At 35.3% G+C, this 27,527-nt stretch overlaps 1 protein-coding gene across 5 annotated transcripts in view; it reads right to left on the bottom strand.

Annotated features, from left to right (window-relative positions):
• Positions 1–2,474: 2,474 nt before the first annotated feature.
• PTPN3 (protein tyrosine phosphatase non-receptor type 3) overlaps positions 2,475–27,527 on the bottom strand; it is a 166,217-nt gene continuing 141,164 nt past the window's right edge. For all 5 annotated transcript variants that reach the window (XM_054059143.1, XM_054059144.1, XM_054059145.1 and 2 more), the window contains exons 21-27: positions 25,029–25,119; positions 24,697–24,758; positions 23,717–23,863; positions 22,073–22,201; positions 13,607–13,752; positions 12,802–12,937; positions 2,475–9,433 (exon numbers count right to left, since the gene is read on the bottom strand). In XM_054059143.1, the coding sequence (XP_053915118.1) occupies positions 9,356–9,433; positions 12,802–12,937; positions 13,607–13,752; positions 22,073–22,201; positions 23,717–23,863; positions 24,697–24,758; positions 25,029–25,119 (789 nt within the window). In that variant the 3' untranslated portion in view covers positions 2,475–9,355. The remainder of the gene's footprint in view (positions 9,434–12,801; positions 12,938–13,606; positions 13,753–22,072; positions 22,202–23,716; positions 23,864–24,696; positions 24,759–25,028; positions 25,120–27,527) is intronic.

Genomic DNA, 27,527 nt, shown 5'->3' with positions numbered 1-27,527 from the left:
CACCAGTGTCGGACTAACGCAATAGACTGCACGTGAGTTTACCGAGTTTGGCTTTTCAGCATGCTCCAGTGAAATGCTGAAGTCCCTCATCTGTGGAGATGCACCTGGGAAACTTTACTGGCTTTGAATCTAGAGATCAGCAGCGGTGATCAGTCTCCCCAAATGTTTTTCAGTTATTTCACATAGTCCTTCTTTTTAAGAAATTGAAAACTGAATTTTGACATTCAAATGAAGAAATAAACTTTCTTAGCAGGTAAGCTAACGTATATGCTACCAATGCATGTCTACTTTTACTACATGGAGATCAGTTTAGTTACATTAAACTAGGACTAACTACAAACAGATTTAATCCCAAATCAAGATGAAATTGGATAGCTTATAAATTTTATGATATTGATTAAAATATTTTACCTCAAGTATTGTAAGGAAGATAAGCTGAATTGAGTCACTGTTTGAAGAATTTTATATCACTGAGATATTGCACCAAAAAGCTATACATCATAGAATGCTTTGGGTTGGAAGGGACCTTAAAGACCATCTAGTTCCAACGCCCGTGCCATGGGCAGGGACATCATCTACTGGATCAGGTTCCCCAAAGCTGCATCCAACCAGTCTTTGAAATCTCCAGAGATGGGGCATCCATGACATCTGTGAGCAACCTATTCCAGTGCCTCACCACATTCATAGTAAAATATTCTTTCCTACTATTTAATCTCCCCACTTTCAGCCTAAAACTGTTATGCCTCGTCCTACCATTGCACTCCCTAGTAAAGAGTCCTTCCCCAACTTTCCCGTACAAGGTCTCCCAGAGGCTTTGCCTCTTCTAGACTGAACAAGCCCGTATCTCTCAGCCTGTCTTCATATGGGAGGTGCTCCAGACCTCTGATCATCTCCACAACCCCGCTCTGGACATGGAAATATGTGAAAATAACACATAAACTGGGAAATGCCAGTTTGACATATATATGCATATACATATGTATTCCCGATTGTTATGAATTCAAGCATGACTGTTAAAATTCGGATTCCCACCAGGGACTGCTCATAAGGAGTCTTTGCCTGCCTTAAGTTACATAAAGACATCTTTTCTTCACTCCCAGCTCCCTGCTGTAGCACTCTGGTCCTCTGTGGGTTTGCTGGTACCATAAGGATTTTAAAGGATTGCCTTGTGTGTAGGAATGACATATCCGGGTGCTTTACCTTAAGTCTGAAGTCACCCTTAACACTTCGGCACATTAAAGCCTTCTTCCCATGAACAATCAGCTACAAACTATCAGCTACACAAGTTTTGAAAATACAGCCTTGGGCTCATAGCCTAATTCTGCCTTATCTCCCCCAAAAGGCTCTTTTCCACCTTATCCTCCTAACGAGCCGTGAGGATACCTGTAATCTTTCTGTATGTTGTTTCATAAGGATTTCTAGCAAAACCTTTACCTTGGTAACTTTCTCTGTATCTATAAGAGATTCTAATCTGCATGTGTATCTCACATCCAAGCTGCCCAGATGGCCACTTTTGGCCTTCTACCAACCGGATTTTATTGAATTTATAGCTTCATCAGGATATTCAGTGATTGTTCTGAAGGTTTATTGGCCTCAAGCTTAAAAAGACAGAGCAACAGGCAGACCTATGTCTTGTGAAGAGCAAGAAGTCCTTGCTAATACCTATAACCAGTTCTTAACGTTAATCCTGAACATATTTTACAGCCAATGCTCTATCCATGGTAATGTTAAATTCAATCTTCAGCGTGTTTTCTATTTTGTAACTGAAAAACTTGCATTTTACATACACAAATAAATGAAAATAATTCAAGGACAGCATCACTGGGCTATGTTTTGCTGTGAAAACATGAAAATAATCCTGGAGCAGCAGAGGGTATAGAGCAGAGGGCTGCATGGACACCTCTGAGGAATACCTTGAGGAAGTGTTCCATCAGACATAGGAAATCCCAAAGGGAAGAACAGTCTGCACATATTATACATAGCAGAGAAAGTCTGTACTCAAAAGATAGTTTATGTGGCCCTGTATGTCGTGAGTGCAAGGGTTTATTGGTCTAATTAATTGACACAATTCCCTTTTATCAAAATCGTGGAAAATGAAATATTCCTAGGAATTTGTGGCTTATTTGGTTGCTTTAATTCTCCAGCAAGCTAAATATGAATTACACACCGTAACTATATGGAGCAGACACTTTCCATACATGTTTGCTTGTTAGATAAAATTCAAGCTGCAGCTATGTGTGATTTTTATTAAAAGGATTAAAAATGTCAGTACTTTTTAATGCAACTGTTCATTTATTCTGTAATAAAGCCACAGTAAAACCATATAGCCAAAAATGCTTTATTTCACCATTAGCCATATAATCAATAAGCATAAAATGGTGACTGCAATATTTTTGTTCAAAACACTTCCAAAACCCAAGAAAACTTTAATGAAAACATTAACTAACACTTTATTCCTATAAAAATAAAAAAGAAAAACGATACATTCATTCCAAGTAGTGTCTACATTTTTAAACAATAAATTAAGCTTTGTAACATCAACATCAACTTACATTTCAAGTGATTTAAAAGTAAAGCACAGCTTAGGATACAAAATAAACTTTGTCCTTACCTTCCAAATAAATCAAATACATTCTTTCATTCCTTTAATGCACTGGCACCTAAGATCTCAGAAGAAGAAACTAGAATGATAAACAATCATTTAAAGAAAGAAATAGCCAGTGACTGTATGGACATTATCTTCCAAGTTGTTTTCTACATCTCTGACAAAAACACTAACTGAATGCATATGAAAATAGAAACTTAATGACTAGAATAGTGGAATCTTTTGGAAAACTTGCGAAAAATTCCCAACTTTGGCTTTCCCAACTGTTATGTATTTTATTCCAGTACTATTAAGCATATTTCTGTATCAGTTGCAATGAAGGTCAGTTTTAACCAATACATCGTTTGTTATTATGAGTGCCAGGCATATTTTCAAAGGTAAGACTGTCCCCATTAGTTACCTTGTATTTCTCTATTATGGTTACACAACAAAGTGTGAAAATCTAAATAAATTATGTTTAGTACTTACTGCACAGGTCGCTGGAATATAAGCATTGATACTCATCATTTATGTTGCAAAATCTGGTTTTGAAATATATTTACATTTGACTGTATATACTAATTCCTCACCTAATTTCTACAGTTATTTAATTTTTATTAAAAACTAGGAAAGCAACAGCTATACCAAATTTTTTATTTGTCTATGCTAAGCTCTGAATTAGAAGGGCATTGATCAACAGTAACGCAACAGCTACCACGCTAACCTGCTGCTTAAATGAAACAAACAGAAACCCAAGGAAGTTAAGAGTGCTAGTCGGAGGTCTTTTTCCTGGAATGAACATAGGACTTCAGAGCTCTTGCAAACTCATACTTACAACTCATACTCACCTGATTTGACCTTAAACTAAACTGCTCAGGTTAGATAATACAAGTACAACCCCACTAAGGTCAATACAGACTGCTGTTCTACTCGGCAGGCTTTCAGTCTCTTCCCTAAGGAATGAAGACCTTTCTCCTTCCATCCTGCAGCAGGGATTTCCGAACCAGGATTGCAACTGACTCTTTGAAGAAGTTGAAAAATTGATCAGGTGGGTAATGATGTTTACTATTCTGTGCTTTAGTGTCCATTCTGCTTACTAGTTGAGAACTAGTTTGGTTTATGGCTATATAAGATGCAGCCATAGCAAAGAAGATCCTCCTAACAATTTGCTTGTTTTACAGAGATACCAGCAATAAATGAGGAAAAAATTCAACTTCAAACTATTTTCTGTGTCAGTTTGACAAAAATTAAATCCCATCAACAGTAGGGCTCTTTACTAAAGAAACTGCTCAAATAGAAACAATGCACTTGAAACACAGAAAAAATGTTCTTCAAAGGGAAAAAAACCACCAACCTTGCATTTCCCATCCCTACCTCATCTGTTAACCATTTTCATCCTCACAAAACTTTTTTTTTTTTTAAATAATAAACAGGTCTTTCCTGCCCTAAACAAAACATTTTCTATGTGCTTTTTCAATATCTTTATTTTACCACTGTTAGCAGCACTGTTTCAATTCCTCAGAGAGTAGCTCAGTTCAGTCCTCTCTGAACACCACATTGCACCTTCAGCAGGTTTAAGTATCATCAGATCTGAAGCAACAGCAACATCGCTTAATCTGCCTATGACAAAGCCTGTTTTACAGGTGTCGGAAACCTCAAACAGTTTATATAAGGTAAAACAACAACAACTCAAGAAACAACATCATGAAAGCCAAGAAAGGGGAAGCAAAGCAACTAACAGTAAACTGAAGTGTTTCATTAACATCTATTAAAATCAATGCTTTAATATTTTAAATAATTTCGTTAAAAATTCAAAACCTGCAGCTCAGCTGAGAATAACACACGATACAAGACTGTTATACAAGTCTTTTACCCAAGGAGGCAGCAACAAAATCAGGAGAGTCAATAAATGCACATTCTACTCCCCATTTCCAAAGTCACCTCTTAAGATGAATTTGTCTTTAAAAAAAAGAAAGAAAAACACCAAGACATAGTTACCGGTCTCTTAACTACAATCAAAACTAAACAAACAGTGTCAACAGCCCACACAATTTGCTTTTCCCAGATATTCTTGGTCCTCAATAATAACTTTTTTTATCAGTGGTCAAATCAGACCACTACTGCCAAAGGGTTAGTCTGAGATGAAAAGTGATTAAATCTATCAAAATTGTGTGCTATTCCTTCCTTTGCACTTGGAGAAACATTTGAAAGAAGACAAGTTTCAGTGATTGTGGGAACTATTGTTTGAAGCGTGTACTGCTACTGAACAATTGGAACATTAAATATGTTAAAGTACACTAAAACTAAATCATATTGCATCAGATTGCTGTATTTAAACTGTTAATATAATGCTTATTAAAACAGTCATCTGAAATGGCTTAACACTATCAGTGTCAAAACTTAAATGCAAGAGAATACATTTAATCAAAACATTGTGTTTTATATAATGAATTAATCACTCCCTTGGCTTTCAACTGCCTCTGAACAAAGTACTTCATGACACAACTTTACCCTCAATGTAGTTTCAATTAATAAATGCTTTTAACCAAGCAGACTAATTGCAGGTTACCAACTGAAATACAAACACCTCGCAGCACATGTTCCCTCTGGAAAGGCCTTATATGAATGAATAAAATAAACTTGCACTTGGATGCTACACTTCAAGATGTAACAATAAAGTCATTATCAGTGAAATAGCTATGTTTAAATTTTAATTAATTGAATATGAACGATATGTGTATATTTTCAACATTTTCAATCAGCAGACCATTTATGCATTTAGTCTGACACACAAGAACACCATCTACACGGAAGACCTTGTTGTAGAACAGCATCATATTACGCTTGTAATAAAGCGAATGCATAGTTCACCAGATGTTTCAGAACTATAGTTCTTTTGAATATATATACTTAACCAAGTATTGCATAGTGGAACAAAGGAGGGGGAAAAAAGAGAACCAATTGTTAAAAAAATGAGTGAATATGAAGAGCTATTGCTGAATTGTTGGGTACATTTTGATTGCATACAATTTAGTACCAACACCTAAAAGACAGGATTACTGAAAAGCAACCCCTGGATTACAAAATAATATTTTTTTTTCTTTTTTTTTTTTTTTTTCAAAATACCACCACTATTCAAGGTTAGGTTGTATTTTAATGATTCATATTTCATGCATTCTGTTACACAAAAGGCATTCATGGTTTACGGCACCATTTTTCTTCTTTTCAATACCTGGTAAGATATTTCCCTCCCACCTCAGTACCAAAAGTGTTCCCCTGTGATATTTCTGAAGACGCTCTGAATAGCCACTTTAGTCATTTTGGTATCAAATGTAAAGCCACTTTGTTAAAATTTGTTTAATTCTGAAGAATAAATATTAGTGTATTTCACAGTGACGAAAACCCCAAAGGCTTGTTACACCCTCTTCATTCACTGTTACGCTAGAAATTTTGAATATTTACTGGTGTGATCACACCGGCACAGGCAAAAATGAGGTTAAAATGTTTTTGAAGGTTACACAGGATCTTGACTTCACAGCATTTTCTGCTATTTGTCAATTGCTTGAGAATTTAAAATTTTTTGTTAGGAGTTTTATCTCCTACCAAAAAAAAAAAATTAAATCAATCAACTCTGTGCCTTTTTAAGTTCCTAATTATTGTGGAAACAAAAGCCAGTATTGAGAAGATGTTTTCATAATTATGCTTTCATTGCAAGATCAGATCTAAGGCATACATAATTCAGTGCAAAGTCATCACACACTACAGGGAGAAGACAAAACTCCCTTCATTCTCCACTGTGGACCCTACAGGTACATGTGCAAAACCCAGCAAAAGTGAAATAAAGATGGACACAAGGTACTTGAGTAGTTAATATTTGCTCTATAGTTTAAAAAAATAATCAAATATTACAGAGATTACTGGTTTTATAGCTTTGAGTGTTGTCTCATTTGCCAACAATTTTGAACAAGTTAATAAAATCCAAGTAAGAGCTCACAAAAAGTATTACCAAAACCACCAGAATAAGAGCAGCATTTGTTGTCACAATGTGACCATCATCATTTAAACACACACGTACACTAATGTAAATCAAAATTATACCATGTATCGAGAGACTGGAGTTATATACGGAATAAATATACAGCATTTTGGTAAATATATATTCATGATGAAGAAACATAAATAGCGATAGGAATATGGCAATAACCTTGAACACGAGTAAACCATACGTTCAATCACGTAGTTCTGTGAAAGAAACAGATGTCACAAAGAGATGTTCCAAATATTTTTTTACTATTTATTTTCTTGATTTTTTTCCTCCTTGCCTTTTCTATTTTTGACCAAATGAATTGGAAGCCACGTCAACTGCAAAGGATGACGTTGACATCTGGGCACATCCAAACTTAATTTAAAAAAAAAAAAAACCTGAAAAAGAAAAAAAAAAAAAAAAACCTGAAAAATAAAAAAAAAAAAAAAGAAAAAAGATATGGTTTAACATAAAAGCACATGCATAACAAAAAGGAGGCTTTTGTTACCTACTCACCCAGCAGGCACAGATTCTTTAGTGTCCACTATTTATCATATGGGAAAGAGCCACTAGGTTTTCTCATTGCTCAGTGTTGTCTCTAGTAGCAGCAGGCAGCCTGCAATTATACAATACTTTCCCATATGCATTTTTCAAAAATGTTTTCTGATGAAGATGTGCATGTCCAGTCTAATTATATATTTGGAATTACGGACAGATTGAGTGATCTGATGTAGTTTAGCAAGTTAAGGGTGAATCAGAGTTAGTCTCTTGCTTTTCAATCTGTGCCAAATCAAGGATGAGGATAATGATCCAAAATACTACAAAAACTTTATTGAAAATGAAATCTGAAATGCATAGATAAGAAAGAGCACAAAACTCTTCACCCTTCAACCTAACAAAGCCGAGAAGCTTTCCATGTTGCCAAATACCCTGTGCATTCCATTAAAATTCCTTTGATCAATAAATAGTAACCAGGTATCTTCTGTACAGATAACTAATAATGTAATCTTGAAGAAAGGACCAAGCCTACTGAAAGACAAGGGTCAGCAATTTAGCACATCCTACACTGAGTTTTCAGCTCTCTCCTGGGGAAAAAATTAAGCCTCCCAGTAACACAAAATGCGTATTGTACAGCTGTGGCAGTTTCTATAATGAAACTCCAGATACAAATGATAATATCCATAATAGAAACCATAATTCTAACATATATCTGAATATGGGTGTGTATATATATCTAAAAAAGAAAATTATCTAATTTTCTCTTTTGTAACACATATAAACATACGGCTAATATGCCCCTTAAAAATTTTTCCTTATTTAGGACTAATCTTTTAAATAACAGTGTTTTAAACAGTCCCCTAGAATATTTTTCTTAAACACTATTAAAAAATGAAGAATTATGTCAGGGTAATCAAAAAGCACACACAAAATAAATTAACATGATACAAATGTGGTTATATTGTTCAGAAAGTCCAATTCTCCCATTTGAAATGAAATGGAGACCAGTGTACCTTAGAGTGAACTATTCATCAATGCACAAATTCATTTTCTCTTTCCATGTAAATCTTCATGTGAATTTAGCTGCATTTCCATAAAGCAAGAAACACAGTAAATCAGCAGAACTCTTGCAAAAGGGAGTTGTGTTTTGCTGGATAAGAGCAGTTTTTGCTGAAGGGCAGCAAGACAACATCTTATCACAACCTGAACACTAGCAATACCTGTGCCCTTGTAAGCTTCACACCTTGAATTAGCAGCAACGTATTTGATGGGTTCAGTAGTAATTTTTCTTCCAGTATTGAATTAGACTACTTTGCATATACAGTAATTCAAAAGTCTAGTATCTGTGTGCAACATTAATCCATATTTACATCTGAGAACTCATAAATACACATGGAAACAAAAGTGAAAAAAGAATTAAACCTCATTTTAAGTTAAAATGCTTTCAGTCCACATATAGAAACAGCAGTGAAAACCAAGTATAAAGCAGATGGACAGCAGAAACAGGAGTACTGGAACGGTAAGAAGTAGGTCACTGTTAAAAGGGCAAGTTGCAATCAAAATTGATCAACAGAAGACATATACTGTACCATCTGCATAAATGCTTAAATGCAGCATTAGTTTGCACATCATACACGTAGATGTGATTTCTAAGCAGCATATTATAACAGCTGGCATACTTACTAATAGACGAATGGTAACTGAATACTTAATTTCTCTAGCTCTTAATATACAGTAGTTATGCATTAGTCTTTAAATCTCTTTGTCAGTCCTTTAGGAGTCCAGGTTACATTTCCATGAATATTTAGCGCCCCAATGAGAAAGTTACAAATATTTACCTTCAACGAACTTTTATACAAACATATTAAATGCCTTCTTAAGCTGTATCACCTCAATAATATTAGTCTTTTTGCTATTTCAGAGGAAGCAGAAGAACCTTTAACTTTTGAAGTGAAGGATGTTTTAAGGCAGTAAAAGATATGTATTAAGGTTTCCATGATTGTTTATGGTTGCCTATGTGAATAAAGCATATTACACACAATTGCTTTCATATATTTATCTACATGACTTTGTTATACTGTACATGATTTAGGAATCTTCTTGAGAAATTTAAAGTGCCACAGTTCAAATGTGCTCATCTGCCTTTTCATGGGCTTCTAGTCCATTCCAGTTGCTTTCTAAAACAAGCCCCTGCTTTATTTAAAGACCAGTCTTTTTTTTGGGAAAAAAATTCATCTTTCACTGCTGTGCTAACTGGAATCCAGTGGTCGAACCATTCCTTCTTTGTAAACACGAAGAATAGCTTCACAAACAAATTTGTACTGAATCTGTATAAGAAAGAAAAAACAAAAACATTTATGGATGATTAAACTCTTAATTACACAGTAATAGGACTAACAACCCCATTGCTTCCTTTTCTCCTGGACAATGACAGAAGAGGACATACAAAGACACAAGGAAGAAAATTCAACTGTCCTGGCTGTGTTCACAGTAAACAAAGGTAACATTTACTCTTCTACAAACGACAAGCATTAAAAATGTCACATCAAAGGAAAAACAATCCCTAAATTTAAAAGAACACACACTTAAATCTCAGGGAATAGAATTTATTTGAAAAAGCTATGCAATTTTATATGATTCTTGGGACTTTTAGTGCAACCAGTTACATTCTTGATACACATCATCTGTGTTATTGGTACTGTTAATCTGATTATTACAAGTATTCTAACCATGACAATCCTAGAGAGACAATCCTATTACTGAATACATTTAACTTACATGAACAAAAATGCATTTGAAGTTACCATATAGGATATATAGGTCCAACTGCATTGCTAAAAACATTACTTTTCTAAACCACCTACAGTATTGCTGAAGACTGATTTGCTTTATTTTCAATTTGTGATCAGGTACACATCTCCTTTTGTAACAGAATGGGACCAAAACCTTTGGAATGAATATTTTTGAACAGTAGCAGCCACATTAAATCTTCTGGCACCCAACATTTTGAGCTCCTTTGATTCTTATAAAGTCTTCACAAATTAGATTAATGTTTCTTTTCTGAATTATACTATTACAAAGACTATTTCTTCCATAATCTTGTGATGTACCCATTTGTTGAAAGTAATTAGCCTGTGAGCCTCTTTCTGAAAAGTGATACAAGGAGACATTAGCAATAGGACTAGAGCAGAACTAAAACTCCATGCAGTCTGAACCAAAACACAATTGCAAGAACACAAGATGAAGGAAATTTAAAAGAATCTATGAAGACTGAAGTGTACCTCTCCCCTAAAACAACTTTTCAATGTTGTCACAACTCCTAAATGAACACCTTTCTCAAAAGCTCAGTGTCATATATTCAGAGGAGCGCAGTTTCATATTTTCCAAATCCCTTTTTACATCTTTGAAATGTTCTCCCAGCTGCCCTTGTATGTCAGGTCTCATCAGCTCCACAGGAGCATCTGGAATCTCCCAAAATCTGCCAACGGACAGGCCTAAAAGATAATGCTTGGACTGTGAAGAACTTAGGCTGCATTTAAATACCAGCAGTTACGAACATTATTCCTGTCCATAATGTGCAATACTTTTCCTTTTAAGTATAGAAAAACTTAAGGAAAATCTGGGGATAGGAATTAAATTTTCTGCATCTCTACTTTCCAGCCTTTTCTTTCAACCCCTCAGTCAATTACTCCCACCTTCAATATCATTCTGTTCTTTTGTCTTTATATCTTAATTACCTTGACTTTTCTCTTTATTGTTATTGTCATTTGCATATTTCTACTGCCTGAACAAGCCAATAATGATATTCAGCTCTCTCTTCAATAGTTCTGTCAACTTCTGTGTGATCAAGTTACTGAACAAATTAGAACAAACACTTCAGCATTGCTCCCTCTGACTCACTCTGACTGTTTTGTTTGCTCTTATCTGTTGCATGTATTCTTGCTGCTCGCACAGCTGATACTAGTCTTATATTATACACATCCTAAAGCACTGCTTTCTGTATTGCTCAGTACCTTGAATTTCTCTTTAGTAGAACATAATGGTTAGTTTTTCTGTTTCTTTTTTTTTTTTTTTTTTTTTTTTTTTTTTTAATTGAAGGCCGTACAGTTACACAAATGTTGTAGCTTTCTTACTTTGGTTGAAGCTTTTGTTTTGCTGTTCCTGATGATCAAATTACAGGTCTTTGAGAAACTATAGCTTTCACATGATTTCTGGTCGACACAAAACTGAGCAGTTAATAGCTCTCATAAGTCCATTCTTACTTACTGAATATCTTCTGCCCAATCGTAACTTACAACATGCATCTGGTTATGTGTACCACCTCATAATTGAAGTACACAGACAATCCCCACAAGACAGCAGAACTTCCTTCAGGCAAGGCTATTAGAACTGAAAAACCCCTAATGGCTTCTCACAGCAGCCCTGAGCTGAATATCAAATATGAGCAATGGGGCCACCTGGAATGCAGGTAAGGGAATGCAATAGAGCACCCAGGATAGATCAAAATATCAGTGCTCTGATATTCTGCTATCTCATAGCTGACTGCTTGCTTCTGCGTCTCATTTACAGCACAGTATGCCAGTTCTGCTTACTGCCTTTTCACAACAGTATCTGCATACTTCAGAAATAACAAGTGAATTTAGTTTCACAGTATGGCTGCTACAGATCATCCCCCTCCCAGTTGCGCTGATGTGCACACATCAGCAAGGTAAAGAATCCTATTATAGATACTTAGTTTTCCACACTCAGGATCTGACTGTCAGTGAATTTATCATTAATCCCCATATTCTTCAGTTGTATCAAATTGCAGAATGCAAGGACAATTCCTGCTGATTTCTGTTGTTACGGGAGGTACTTCGGGTTCTGGCACGCTGAAGTTTACTTCAGGTTCTTATGTCAGAGTTTTCATTTTGGCAAGGAACAGGCTGGGGACTATTCAGAGAACTCTTCCCTCAAGCATACAGTCACAATGCACTTTCAGAGAGTGCACTCATACTGCAATGAACAAGAGTCTCAGCAGCACGCGTGGACAATCTCTGCTCATACAGCACTCCCATGTTACACAAGCAACTAATTCCTGACAGTTACACACTCTTTCATAACACAAGACTTTTGCCCCACCTAGTCAACTATAACGCTTGCTCCTGCAGTCACTAATCTGTTAATGAATAGAATTTGTCTTCAAGTTACCTTCTTCCTTCCCTTGGTCAAGCAGAAACCAAGGCATTTTCTTTTGGAGACGAGAGACAGAAATGCTCAATTTAACCGCTGACTTTATGAGTATAAACCCCTTTATTTCAAATCACACCACAAATTTTTCAATTTTACCTTTAGTTTATTAACTTCCTACAAGGCTCTGTACTAAGAATGAAAAGCTTCTTGCAGAAAATTACAAAGGACCATAAAGAGATCATTTGGGCAAGTACGACTTTTTGCCTTCTAACTACTTGTTGTGTATAGAAATCAATTATATTTCAATGGCAAGATAGGAAATATTTACAAAAATTTAAATACACACCTCACACGCAAAGCAGCCTTTGCCACCACATTATGTTATGCTAAATGTAGGAAGCATGAAATATAATGACAACTGCTGACTCGTACTACTAGGTAACATAAAAAAATTCTGTATCTGGCTTAGAACTGAGAAGTACAGTATATATACAGAAAATAAGGCTTCCTCTCCATCACTTACTGATGTTTGCACCATCATAGCTCGCTGGTCTCTCATTTTTCGTACAATATCCAGCGGATAAACAGGTTGGTTTCTTTCAATTAAGCACATGGCTGTTTCCATAGTGACCAATACACCAGTGCGACCGATTCCAGCGCTGTGAAATGTAACAGAAAAATAGTCGATAAAATTAGGTTTTTGCAATGCACTGGATTCATATCACAGTCTTAATACTAGGAATGCTAAAAAGCCTTAGAAATACCAGGAAGACCTTAATAAAATTAGAACAGAGTTCAAAGCTTATCTTTAAAGCAAATCCAGTAATATTTCCTGCCGATTAATAAAAAGAATTTTTATCTAAATGAAGCCTTACTAAAAGTAAATGAAATTATAGCAATTATAACAGCTTACAAATCTAAATGTACTAGTCTAGTATTTTTTATTAAAAAAGATAAGGACTAACTGACTGCGCTTTGGCAGGCACTTGAACAGCAGAAAAAAAATCTTTGCAGTCCTATTCAAAATGAAGTTACAAGGGTGGCAGAGGATAAACTGGGGAACAACTTACACGGCAGATTATTAGCTTCGTGATAATTATGTGACTAAGCTATTTCACCAAAAGGGTGCAGGAGAAAGGGAGAGAAAAGAAACTCATCCTTTAGGTATAACACCACTGCTTCTGTCTTCAATAGTGAATGCTGGTGTTGCACAGCTTAACGTTTTCATCTAATTCAAGGATTCTCCTGTCCTGCAGACATACTTTTCAAAGTATGTGCTATTCTAAGGCTGAAGCAAATCTATAATCAGAATTTCAAAACATAAGTACCTGCAGTGAACAAGAACTGGCTCATTCTCTACTCTCTTTGGCCTCATACAGGTCACAAACTCCAAAAAGTCCATGGAGTCATCAGGAACACCATGATCAGGCCAAGCAACGTACTGGAGGTGGGTGACTGTGTGTTGCTGTTCTGTCTGAAATACAGTAAGGTTTTCAAAAAGCATTCAGTGTTATGACTCCTATATTGATGTTTACCAGATGAAATCATACTTCACACAGTATGCATACTCCACAGGTGCTGTAAGATGCATATGACATAGAAATGTTTTTTAATTTTAGAATTCACAATAAACATGTAAGACTTAAAAAGCATGCAAAAAACATAACATATTCTAAATAAATGAGGTACCAAGCCTAATTTCCATGATCTAAACAGATTTCCTGTTTTTTAACTTATTGGCTGTTTACTTATTATACCTTGATATTAATGACTGGCCCAAGGTAAAATACTACGAGATTTAGGCATAATAGTACTATGTAATAGCGTGGAACAGGATGGAAGAAACATCTGAAAACAGCAGAACTATTCATAATGTCAAAATAAGAAGGTATTGGGACTACATAACAGGATGATAATGAGACTATACTATAGCACTGACGAATGCTATGCTTGCGTACTACTTCAATACCGTAAGGTCCTCCCATTAAGAAAAAGAAAAAAATCAAACATCATTGTTATCTCACTCCGCAATCCAAATCAACTTAAGAACAGATGCAGATCTATTCTAAATATGCACGTCTGTGTGGAGTTATAGATCCAATTATAACACACTGTTGTTTGCAACATTTGTTAACTCTGTTTTCTGTTAGAAAACAATATATTTATTTTGTTCATAAATACATATTCACTGTAGATGTATGAATGATTTCTGTACAACCCACAGAAGAGCATTTGTATTTATGAAAGCAATGTAATTAGAGGAGTCCGTCATACAAAAAGCTCTTTTTTCATTCAATTATACCTACCCCACCCCCTGTTTTACAGAAGTTCTCTCAGTTTAGCCCGTTCTTAACCTGGATTATGAAATCACTCAGTCATGTTTGCCTTCAGATAGGGCTCAGTTTGTACATTGCAGATGTAACCAACGATCAGGATGGAAAGGTAAAAGTCTAAGACACTCCTGAGGTCTGTTGCATCACGCATAGAGGATATCTCACTCTTTACAAATTGTTCCTTTATTTCACATGTTTATCAGCAGTCAGACTGTTAGCTGCATTTTATCCATGTACATTACTTGACTAAAGACTTAACACCCCACTAGAATAAAACTCTCCTTTATCGCTGCATTAGTCTCCAAAAGCTGGCCTCTCCCTAGTGGTCCACACAAGAATATTTTCATGATGCTAGTAACTTTAAGAAGTAATTTTTCTTTTCTCCTAAGTGCACAACCCCTGAGATATATGACCCATTTAAAACGATTTAACTGTTTGCTTTCCTTGAGGAGGGGGTTCCACTCCCACGGAGCTAGCTAGTAAGACAGAGAAGACAGAATAACTACTGCCTATGTATGAAGTAAAGTCCTAGGAAATGCATTTATTCCAGTCAGAGCTATTGTAGGAATTGACAATTGCTGCCAGGGTGTGAAGATAAACAACACAGCTCATACTTTGCTTTTTAAAGGCAGGGCCTGAGCAAACACAATTAAAAGGTCTACCACAAGGCCCAAGTGGAGTACATAATCTAACAACCAAGTTTGCTGTAATAGAAATTGCATTGCAATCTATCATCCAGGATATCAAAAAAACCCACAGTGACCCGGATGTCTGCAAGGAAAAGCATAACCTTTTTCTACTCAGTTTTAGTGTCATTGTGTAGTTGAGGAGATTGATCAAAGATTCCAGCTCAAAGTTTTCTAAAATGCCATAGATTGAAAAACACAAAAGCATGACAAGAAAATGTCACTTAGAAGTCCTCTTTTGCAAATGTGTGTGTGCTTAACTCAGAATCTCTTCAAAAGGGAAATGAGATAACATAGTAATTACCTGTAACAATTTGAGCTGTTATCAGGGACATTTGAATTACAGAATTAGGGTGAGACAAAGACTTGATTCATTTCAAAATTATCCACGAGTCAGTATCCAGTCACCTTCCATGTGCATCAAGAACTTCAAGCTATGCATCATGGATAAGTGCCAGTGGTGTGCTGATACACCCAACAAGAATCAACAATGATCTGTAGCATCAAAAGCCATTTTACAAGCTCAGAAAAGAGGAAAGAGTTAACTATTACTTTTACTTATCAATAATTCAGGCTTGAATAGATTGAGCTGCCTTTTTTTTTAACATAGTTCAAAGATGTTAAATACAAGCATGTTACATACGACTTCTTCTGAATACACTGTAAGAGCACAGTCAGTTCTCAGTGCTGCTTCTTTTGGTGCGATGATTTTCACTTAGGGACATGGTTTAGTGGTGGACTTGGCACTGCTAGGTTTTACGGTTGGAGCTGATGATCTTAAAGGTCTTTTCCAACCTAAACGATTCTGGGATTTTCTGTTATGAGCCCTACTCATCTCTAGAGAATAACATAGGTGTTTGTTATTTATTCCAGTTGTGTCTTATGCTTTGATTCTTTTAGTTGAGCTCTTCTAAGATGATTCAAATTGTTAAAACATGACCAATACATTGCTTGCTCTTCGAATTGCACAAGCATTTTAAAACACTTCATTTTTTATCAGTAAGTTAAATTTATCTTAAACAGTAGATATAGTCATAGATGTTTGACTAATTTTTTTACTTTTATGCCTCATGCAGAAGATATAAAAACACTATTATGATGAAATCCAGCTATTTTTAGCAATAATTCATTGGGTTTTGCTGTGTTATTGTTGGTTTTTTTTTAATATAAAATGTCTGATACTTTACACTTATAATAAAAGTTAGCTTTTAAATTCAGAAAACCCATTGTCAGCCATGTACTGCCACATACGGAACTAACTTGCAGTAGAAGACTAGCATGGTTACTAAAATCTAGCACACATACATTAAAAAAGTGCTAGAATTATAGTTACTGGTCTCATAGTTAGCCCCATGGTACATGTCCTATTAGCAATATTTAAACACACTATTTCTGTCAAACTCTGCTTCTTTGTACAAACCTAGTAATGAGAAATAAGAGGTAGCTTCTCATTAGGATCAAGTTGCCATCTAAACCTTTATCCTTTGCAACTCAACTTAAATCCTCTCCACAACTGTTTTTTTTTTAAATGAGATTTTCAATGACAGTCATTATTGCAGCTTCTTTATGACTGCTAAATGTAGAATTAATCTTCATAAAATCTGGCTTTACTAGTCCTGTGCTAAAAGTCTCAACTTACAGAAAGTGAGACAGCAAGAGCTGCTTACAGCCCGCTTGCCTAACTTGACATTTAACACCTTGTTACTCCAAAAATATTTAATGTTTTTTTGCACTCACAGGGACTGATTTCAATTGAATTTATGTATTTGGTATTTCCACAAATCAGCTTAAAAATGGTGGATTAAAAAAAATTAGTCCAAACAACTTTCAGACTCCAGTGAAACTTTTGGATTACATAATTTTCCCAGTTTATCATTAGCCATTTGGTCAACATTTAGCTGCTTCACAGCATTGACTCAAATTTACTTGGAAAGCAGCTACAGGAGTCTAAGGCATCATACCTGCCCCAGTTATCTGTTACTGTCCTTCAGGTAATGGTTTGATATCAGCCAAAAAAAAAAAAAAAAAAAAAAGAATCACTTGTGTCTACTCTTCCTATGTAAATGTAAGACATCTTACATCTTTACATCTTACTGCAAACACAGCTTCATATTTCTGCAGTTGCAGCCTTGCTTATTGGAATTACACCAAACAGCAGGCTTCCTTGTTTCATTCTCCTAAAACAACTTCCCTAATTAATAAAAAATCGGGTATTCTTCAGAAAACCAGACACAGCTTAGAATGGAGATATTCATATAGAAAGAAGGAAATTTAGGCTTGAAAGGTCAACCTTAATGTTTACGTTCCTTAAAATCCAAGCAATTGATTTTGCATTTGACCTTTTAATTTAATGTCCTTTTTGGTCTAGGTTATAATATACTCTTCAATATATTTTTTTAAAAGAGAAATTTCGTGATGTAGAATTACATTAACATTGAAACAGTCCTGTTATCTTCTAAGCAGGAAAAGGTATGCTCTTTTCTAGTGGGTTTCACAAATACATCTTGAAAGCTGAAACTCTGTGATCAGGGCTAAGGCCTATATTCTGAAGAGTTCGGTAGTGGTTATTTCTTTGGGCCACTGTTTGCACCTCATTATGCTTCTGTACAGCCTTGCCGTAACATCTTTAATCTACTTCTGTTCCTCAGGTCTTTACCACTCAAAACCAACTCATTTTCTTCTACCATGAGTATCTGACAGAACAGAACAAGTTCAATGCAGACACTTTTCAGAGAAGCCTTCAGAATACCTCTGCAGCATGACAGGCTTGTTCAAGCTATTTATGGAATAGTCAAATTTATCTAGGTTTCTTTGGAAAGAGAAAATACAAAGTCTTGCTTAATGCATTGAAGCAAAAGCTTAAGTGACCTAATCTAAGACCGTTTAACATAAGCAAATGCAACATTTCCCCCACAAACCGTTGTATGACATGTATCTAGCAACGAAGACAAAGGTTGTGGAAAGCCTCAGCTCAAACAATTAAGACGTGCAAAAATTAAAGAGATTCTATTTTCAGCTATTTATAGCAGAAAGTGCTAGCCGTATTACTCATTTACATTGCTGCCTTTGCTTCATCTAATACCAATCTAACATAGTCACTAGAGGGTCTACACGCTGGTTATTCATAAACAGAAAAACACCAGTCACTCTTCATCTTGCAATTTTACCTTCTCCCTTTCAGCAAACAGCAACATCCTCCCTTAGCAAAATGTATTTATGCTTAATGTTTGTTTTGCTTTAATTGATACATTAATTTACTTCCTTTTTCTTCAAACCATCCCCTCCACCATTTTGATGTCCATGAAAGTGAAAGCTTTTAAAGTAAGAGGCATATCTCCCCAAATCCCTTTATTTGCATTGTCATTGTTTGTAAAATCATACTAAACAGTCCACACTACGACACAAGAAAATGTCTTAATTATCCTGACCTGGGTTGTTTATAAGGGGCAAGTGCTCTCCTGTGGCGCTCATTCCTCATTCATTATAGCCATCGTATAATTTGTCTTTAAAGGATTAAATTAAACCAATTTTTAAATATCTTGAATACTTTTTGTTTGAATGACTTAGTTTAGTTAATAAAACTAATCAGGGGGAAGAACAGCAGGGCACTGTGTAAAAAAACTAACAAGGACTGGCAACAACTAACATAGACTGTGGCAGAATAAAAAAACCAAACAAACAACTTGCAAAATTACAGTTCTTCCAAGGTATGTGAATAATATGCTTCAGCAAGTATCTTCTCCACAGCCTTGCTAAGTTCCGTGCCTAGTCACACTTGACTGAAATCAAGAAAAATGCTTGTTTAAACAAGGGAAAGCAGCAAAAAAGAGTTTGAAATATGGAAGAAATTGGTAAGACTTAATGGGAAATTATATTTTACAAGGCAATTATCTTAAAGGAAACTGAATGAAAGCTTGCTTCAGGCTTCCCAATCTCTTTTTTCAATAATTATAAAGAAATATTTACCTTGTTTTACAAAATAGTGCACTGTGTGATGAATTTTGCACTCACACTAAACAAATTCTTTCCTTTGGTCTGTTTGTTCTGGTCTCCAAAGTTCTGAAGCGTTTTTTTTACAACAAAACAAAAATTCAAGCTCAAAACCCCCAGACTTAGTGCTTTATTTGCTTTCCCTTTACTTTGCTGCAGGACAGCTTTCAAGTTTGGCTTTGAAAAGAAAAGGCAAGAAATTAATCCTTATTTCAAAGCATGAGGTTAAAAAGGTTATACATATTTTATACATTCGCAGTCATTTGCTGATCTTCAGTTACAGGTAAAGAAGTTAAACTGTGTCAGAAGACTTCTTAAAAGTTTCTTGTTCCTCAAGTTTTCTGAACACATATGAACAAAAGGCCAAGGGTATCATTTCATGAACTTCTCTTTTGAGCTATTTTCCCCTAAAGGCAGATTTGAAATCTGTGCAAGTCAATTCACAGGAAACTCTTTCACAAATATGCCTTTAAAACAGAAATGAAGTCTCCGGTGAGTTTGGAAGCTTTATCCATTTTACTGTTAAAAGCTATTTATCTTCATAAAGACCAGTCCAATGATGCTTACATTAGTTCAGGGAATAACAAAACTCTGGTTTGAATTCTGATGACGTTTTAAGTATCCTTCGAAGAATACACCAACAATATCTGTGAGATGTACTACATATAAGGTTTGCAAAGTCTACTCAAACACAAGATGCCTCCAAAAGAATACATTGGGTCAGCTATAAGAATGCAGCTCAAATGATACATAAAACAAGGAGATACTTCAGTGTTTCAGTGTTCTTTTGCTGGGTTTTAACAAGCTACAAATACTTTTATTTTCATCTGAAACACCAAATGCACACATTTTTTTTGCCATGTTTTACTGCATGGGCAAGCACAATGTTGAGTGTTCTTTTGAGTGTGGCCACTTTAAGCGTCCAATAAACTTGCCTTTAATAAAGAAAAAACCCAAACAAACACAAAATAACAAAACCCCTCAAAACAACCTTGTCCTCACTGCAACAAATACACATCCACCTAGGACTAGTTTTAACATGCTTTTGTCTAAGCGAGATGAAATCTAAGCAAGCATATACCTTTACGCTATAAGTGCCATTCTCAAGTGAGAACTATCAGGAGACAAATAGTTGAAGATACTTTTAACTCTCACATCTGTTAAATTGTCCACAATGGCACACTATATTCTCACACAACCTTTGTTTCAAAAATAATTAACTCGTATTAGAAAAAAAATAAAATAAATTGACTGCCCCATTCTCATCACGACACCTGAAGCAAAACCACATACTGAATACAGTCACTGGTGAGCTCACTCAAAATCATGTACCAGTTTGGTAAATACTAACCAAGAGAAAGCAAAGTCATTTGAAAACAGTAAGCTAAAATCCACAAGAAGCATTAGCTAACCACAGTTAATTGGCAATCAATTAATTTGAGCGACATTTGACAGAAATTAATTTGACAGACTAAAAGGCTGTCTAGATATACTCTGCATTACTGCTTTAATTTCTACTGTGCTGACACTCAAGTTTATCACCTCAAGATTAACTGGCTGAAAAACATAACCAAAAATCATGCTGCTCCCCAGCTGGATGGTTTCTCATCACTAGAAACTGAAATACTGTATACCACCTTAACTGAAAGACTTCTAAGAACTGGCATCTCACATGTTTATGACTACAAAGGAAATTTTAATCGCATTAAAACAAATTTGGATGCATTGTCAAGTGACAGATTCACATAAATTTATAAGAATAAAGCCTCGTCATCTTGCTATAAGAACATCAATGAAGTATTAAATTTTAAAACAGATATTTTCTTTTTTTTTTACTAATAACACTTCTAGTAACAGTAAAATCTGTGTAATTGTGCAGTAGTTTTAAAGATTAACTAGTGTTGGAACCATAAATTAGCATTTAGTCAGTACACAGTGAGTTCTTACACATGTACTTTACAATACCACAAAATCTTCAGTTTTTAGAAAATACTAGTGCCCATAGAATTTTGGAAAAGAGACAAAGAGGAAAATGTATAAGAAATTTAGGCAAACCTACAGACAAGAGCCAAACTTCATCCCCTGTACTTAGGCTGTGGGAATTCTAGATGTGACCTGAACACAAGCTAATATGCACGTACTCCTCCAGGTATTAAACTTTCTCTTTGTTTTAGAATCCTTCCCACAACATAAAGTATTAACATCTAAGGATTATAAGTACCTCACAAACTGAGCACACTTCAATTGAGGCATATAAGGATTTTTTTCGTTTTTTATTTAAAATCTGACCAAACATGATGAAAAGGAGCCTGGTGAGATTCTGCATCTTCTCTCAAAACAACATTATTATGATTCATTCTTTCGTTAGCTATTCTAGCTGCACGTGCCATTAAAGTGGCCCATATTTCATCCTTGAAAGAGCACAGTTACTTAGAAAAAACTCTTAGGGAAAAATCGAACCATTTCAAAAGAGCCAGTGACTGCAAAACTGTTTACAGAAAAGCACTAAGCTTCTTTCTGAAGCTTATTACAGTACTTGTACAGCATAAAGTATTAATGTAATATAGAACTTCAAAAATTACAATTTTAAAGCTTTACAGAAATAATCATACTATGTTGATTCATATAATGTATATTCTTTTTATCAAAATGTGTGTATACGTATATACACACGTGTATATTCACTCACAGAGATGTACCTGCTCAGAGACAGAGTTTATATCTACCTGTCTATACATATATACATTCATCTTGCTTAGGGATAATTAAAGATAATGGCATTTACCTCAACATTTGTAATCACCATTTCTCTAACAACATAAGCAATTGTACAATCTTCAGACTGGCATCTGACACGAAAGTTACCATATTCCATTACATCTGGTGGATCAGGCCAATACTGATGACATTTGGTCTGTAAAAGAAATTAAACATGCATCAGGACTTTACATAAACACTTTTGTTTCCAGTCCTAGCTGTCTTCTGAAGATTGTTTCCCTAACTTGGGCATTACTTTTCAGACCTTTAAGCGCTCTGTGTTACTTCAGTTTTTGACAGAAATTCACTGAATGGGAAAAACATTTTCATTTTCCCATGTGATTGTATTGTGTGTTTTAAGGCAAAAATATTTAAAAATATAGAATAATGCTTATAAACATTAGTAGCGCAAATACTATGTGGAAAGTCATTGCAGACACGGTAGTCCACGGTAACTTGGGCCACACTTTCTAGGGAAAGCTGAGCTCAGAAACTGGAAGAACAATTTTACCTCATGTATGTGTCATTTGCCAAAGAGATGCATGTTTCTTTTCTATGCGAGATGTAAGACTGAAGACAGAGATCTTCTTTTAAATGACTTAACTGTACCTAAATGCTAAAGTTATAAACAAAGGCCCAGAAACATTCCTCCTCGTGGAGGAAAGCGTAATTTGCCCTCTGCTTCAGACAGGTTTCATGCAAGGCCATCATGGATTAACTTTGAGCCTACCAACATGTGACAAGCCAAGTCATACATGCACATGAATACATCTGATGTACTGCACATGCAGATTGAGGTACACCAAAACACAAGTGAGAGCTGAAGTGGAATTAAACATTAAAATTATACCCATTAAATACTCTATCATTTCTAAAAGAAAACAGATTAATCAATTCTGTGTATAAGCTAAGGAACCATCTTCTCTTGTTTTCTGTGGCTGATAGTAAGAGGGTGACCTTCACATCTGTACCACTCTACTGCTGTTATTGAAGTCTTCCTTTTCCCAGTTCACCTTCTAAAGGCATATCAATAGGCACATCTAGTCAATGTAGATGTAACTTTTGCAGAAACAATCCTAATGCCAATATCTACTCCTCATTCTAAAAGATATGCTTAGAGCAGTGCTGATGACAGGTTGGCCACCTCATCGTTAAAACTACAAAGGATACGTTAAATCTAAGTACAATAGGATGCACCAGATATAGCTTTAATTTTCACTCTGTTATTCTGAAATTAATGGAGTACTAGAATTTATTTAAACAGAATTAGAAGAATTACCAGAGCAATTCAATGTACAACATAAAGAAAAGTAAGCAGGTTAAATTCTGACCACCAGCACGCTCTGTCTGCTGAATCACTACAAGAACAACTGCAACATGAAGCCTAGTTCTCAGAGGGAAAAAAAGACAGCACAGAGTACCTAGCTGATCAGCAAAACAGAGTTAATGCAGTGACTTCTGTTTATCACACAACTGGTTTGTTTCCAAAGCAGCATAAAAAAAATAGAGTTGCAGAGTATCTCTTCCTCTAAGTAATTCAGAAAGCCTGGACTTCAGAGAATGAGTCAGCGTAACAAGCTGGCCCATTTCAGGGTTATTTAATCATAAAAATCAGAAAAAAGTTTAAAGGCACAGCACATTTCTCCACCACACAAATAACCTGAACACTTACCCGTCCTCGCTCAGTGAGAGTTGTTAACATGATGATCAGAGACAACTTGTGATCCCAGACTACTTGCCAGAAGTGTGCACATGTATGTGGAAGAGGCCCCTGAGTAGCGATGTACCTGTTCACAATGCCTGCAGAAGGAATTTCCATCTACAGAGAAAGAGAAATCCTATATAAAGTTTGTTCTCATTACTCAAATACTAGTTTCCTTTAATTCAGCATTTGAGGGAAGATTAAAGTGGCAAGATGAGTAATAAGACAATGAAGATGACAATTTGTTAGGTGAAAAATCTTTAAATATTTAATTTAAATCAGGTGTATACTACAGATACTATATTCCTCCATGCTGAACTAGGAAGAGGTGATTAAAAGCAAACGTGTTTGAAAACGTGGAACTGCAAACTTTCCAATTTTTCTTAGTATTAAGTAAGGAATTACGGCAAGGCATACCGAAGCTATACTAGCAAAAGCTGTTTATTGCCTGATACTAGACATGGTGAGTTAATAGTTGATTTTGTGATTTCAGCATTTAACTTCAGTATTTGACACAAACAAATATGTATTTCCCCCTCATCTCCATCTCCCAGCCTACACACATGATTAGAGCAATCAGGACTCTGGTTTATCTTCTGGACTCTTAAAAGCACAGTTTGAAGGACATAAGTGGTTCCAGAGGGAAGGTGGCTTAGTTTTAAGCTACAGAAGACAACTTCAGCATTTGCAGTATATGGAAAGGTAAAACAATTTTTACTGGTTAAAGGCTCTGTACGTATCACAGTGTGTATCACACGCTTTCATCTACTGTGTGTCAGGATGGCCACCTGTTTCACAAGAGACACTTCATTTTTTACAAATCTTAAGATCTTTTACATTTACAAATCTGCAAAATACAAAGTGAAATCCCTTTATTCCTTAAAAAGGCTAAATTCAGTCTGCTGTCATAATATATAAAGTGGACAAATACAGGTCTCTGTATAACTTACGTTCACGTAATTTGCATTAATGTAATCTTCATCTCCTTGCAGTATTATCCTTGTGGCATCATCTGCACACAAAAGAAAATAATAAAGAGGGAATCAAATTAGCAATTAAGGGGCATGGTTGCCTTCTATTAAGTCAAAATCTGAGGAACTGCAGACACACAAAAAGCAGAATAAAAATCAAAATAGATAACCTTTTAGAAAATAAAATGAACGATTATACAACTTTGATTATATAATGAAATCTTTAATCAAGAAGTTTAATATAACAGTTTTGGAAGCTATCATCTACAGGTTAAAGCAAAACAGGCAGAAAGTCTGTACTTAATACTCACAAGGTAGAACATCTTTGTATCTGTTCTTGTCCATATTCTGAGGTACCTTTGCACATGTAACAGCCAATCCTGGTTTCTTTCTATAAAGTTGCTGCAAGACAAAATGAAAATTGGTAGGATTTTGAGGGATGTGATTATGTTCTGCACACACTAAGATTCATATGAAAATAAACAGATTGAAATAAACAATAGTAAGTTATTTTCTTTAATCTTTTCCCTAACCATCTGCAAAAATCTCCTGAGAGACTTTTGCATATTTTAATGTGGCAAGACTTTCTGTTATTGCTAGCCCATCATCACCTCTAGAAGAATTTCTAGGAAAAAGAAAAAAGAGGTGAAAGAGTCATTAATATAAACTGTTTCCCTATGAAGCTGCCTTTTTCTCATAAAACTGTGTGCCAGACAGAAAACAGAGGTTGAAGGTGGAAGAAGTAAGCAATAGAAGATGTCAGAATAAAAAAAATATATATGCAGACTGCTATTTTCTCAAATCAACTGAAAAACAAAAAATAACAATCAAACAACCTTCTATCCTCCGGACTAAAACCTTCACATTCAATCCCTGCAGTACGCAGAAATCAAAGCTTCAATGTATCACAATGTCTCAACATGTGACTCCCCTTCTTTTGGGTCTACTCCTACCTGGCAAATTTTATCTGGAGTAAACGTAGACACAAAAATGCAAAACCAAATACAAATTTTAAAGTGAAAATGCATTAACTGCATCATACAAGACAACAGAATGTACAGAGGAGGGAAAACAACAACAAAAGAAAAGTCAAGAAATGCAGTTATATAAACTACAGTTTTTCTCTATTAAATATACATGAAAGTGACTTGGAACTGAGTTATTAAACTGGCTGTACCAGAGTTTTTATATACTTCATTGAACACATACTAGAGAGCTCTTTATTTCTTCCATGTTTAATGAAGATTTAGAATGTGGTTCCTCACATATAGCAGACTGAAACAAATAGGAAGCTACAATCCCCTGCTTTGGTTGACAGAAAAGGAGTAATGCACCAGAAGTTTATTCTAATGTGAGATTTAATGAATCCTATGCCTTTGTACCACAGCTCACCATGTTTTTCAACTTGAACAGCATAAGCAAGCCATGTGAAAAGAGAACTTGATAATAGCTTCTATCAGTTATAGCTCAAGTTCCATTTTACTAGAGCCGAGTTGTGATTTCTGCTTTATTTGGGGAGACAAAGAATAATTTAATGTTAAGTAACAATTATGGAGCTTCACTACTGTTTCCTGGCAAAATGTCATTTGTCATCGACAGGCTTCTTAATTTCTTTTTAAGTAGAGTAAGATATTCTGGAAAACCTCGATTATTTGTAGTCTATTGGCAAATTATTTACAATTTTTTCTAATATGAATGAACTGTTTGAGAGCCACCAAAGCTTATATGTTGATGCTGTAATTGTCTCTGCTTCTGAGCATCACTAAACAACGAACTCAAAGACAGAAGGCCACTTAGCTGTCCACTTGCTTATTAGATTTCAAAAAGGTTTTGCACTTTTTTAATAACATTAGTAATATCCTTTTATAAACACCGTCAGGAAAGAATTTAAAAAGGATCAAATAACCTATGAAGATTATTACAGAGACTTTGTGCACAAATTTAATCAACAACTTCAGAAAATTAAGAAAGCATTGAAAGGCTCATTCATATCTTTTGAGTTACTCTTTCAAGAGCCAACAGACTCATTGTTATTGCTGCACTGCAATCAGTGCTGTGGATTTTGGAAAACAGCTATTAACTATAGTCCATTTTTTTTTTTTAAAAGAGGGGGAATCTTAACTCTCAGAAATCTTGGAAAAAATTAAGTCCCATAAAAGAAGCAGCTATGCAACAAGCAATACCATAACTCTTCAGCCACGACCATTAAATCTTACAGCATTTGAAAAAAACAGTGAAGGAAAAATATCACAATGGGGTAAAACTGGATTGCTATTCTACAAGTTTTCAGCACCAGAAGGAGCTACTCCTGAACTCAACAATGTGAAAATTTATAAATCATAATAATCACGGTTTCTCCAAAGTCACTATAAATGTTTGGATCCACAACAGCAAAACAAGCACAAACATACACACACTGTACTTTCACCACCAGAGAAGCAGCTAAATCACCTTTTGGAATTCCTTACACTAACACTGCAGGAACTAAATTAACAAACTACACAAACATTTTATTAGTCAGTTTTCTATGACATTCCTTGCTAACACACTGTGGAATATGACAAACATTAGTTCATTATTCTATACAGCAGTTCTTCAAAGTCTCATCCTATATACAGGAAAATCTCACCTACGAAGTAATCTGCCCAAGGAGTAACTGTCAGTGGTTTAGATCGCCAGGGAGAAACACCACAGACCTGGATATTACAAGCGTCCTGCAAACGGAATTAACATTCCAATGCTTTTATATCAACTTCAGAGACAAGAAGATGAAGAATGGCCAAGTTGCTCCTGTTATTCCATGAAAGAGG

The sequence above is a fragment of the Cuculus canorus genome, chromosome 2 (genome assembly GCF_017976375.1).
Source record: "Cuculus canorus isolate bCucCan1 chromosome 2, bCucCan1.pri, whole genome shotgun sequence".
Classification (NCBI taxonomy): domain Eukaryota; kingdom Metazoa; phylum Chordata; class Aves; order Cuculiformes; family Cuculidae; genus Cuculus; species Cuculus canorus.
The sequence above is the reverse complement of the archived record's forward strand: the minus strand, read 5'-3'. Positions and strand labels throughout refer to the sequence as shown.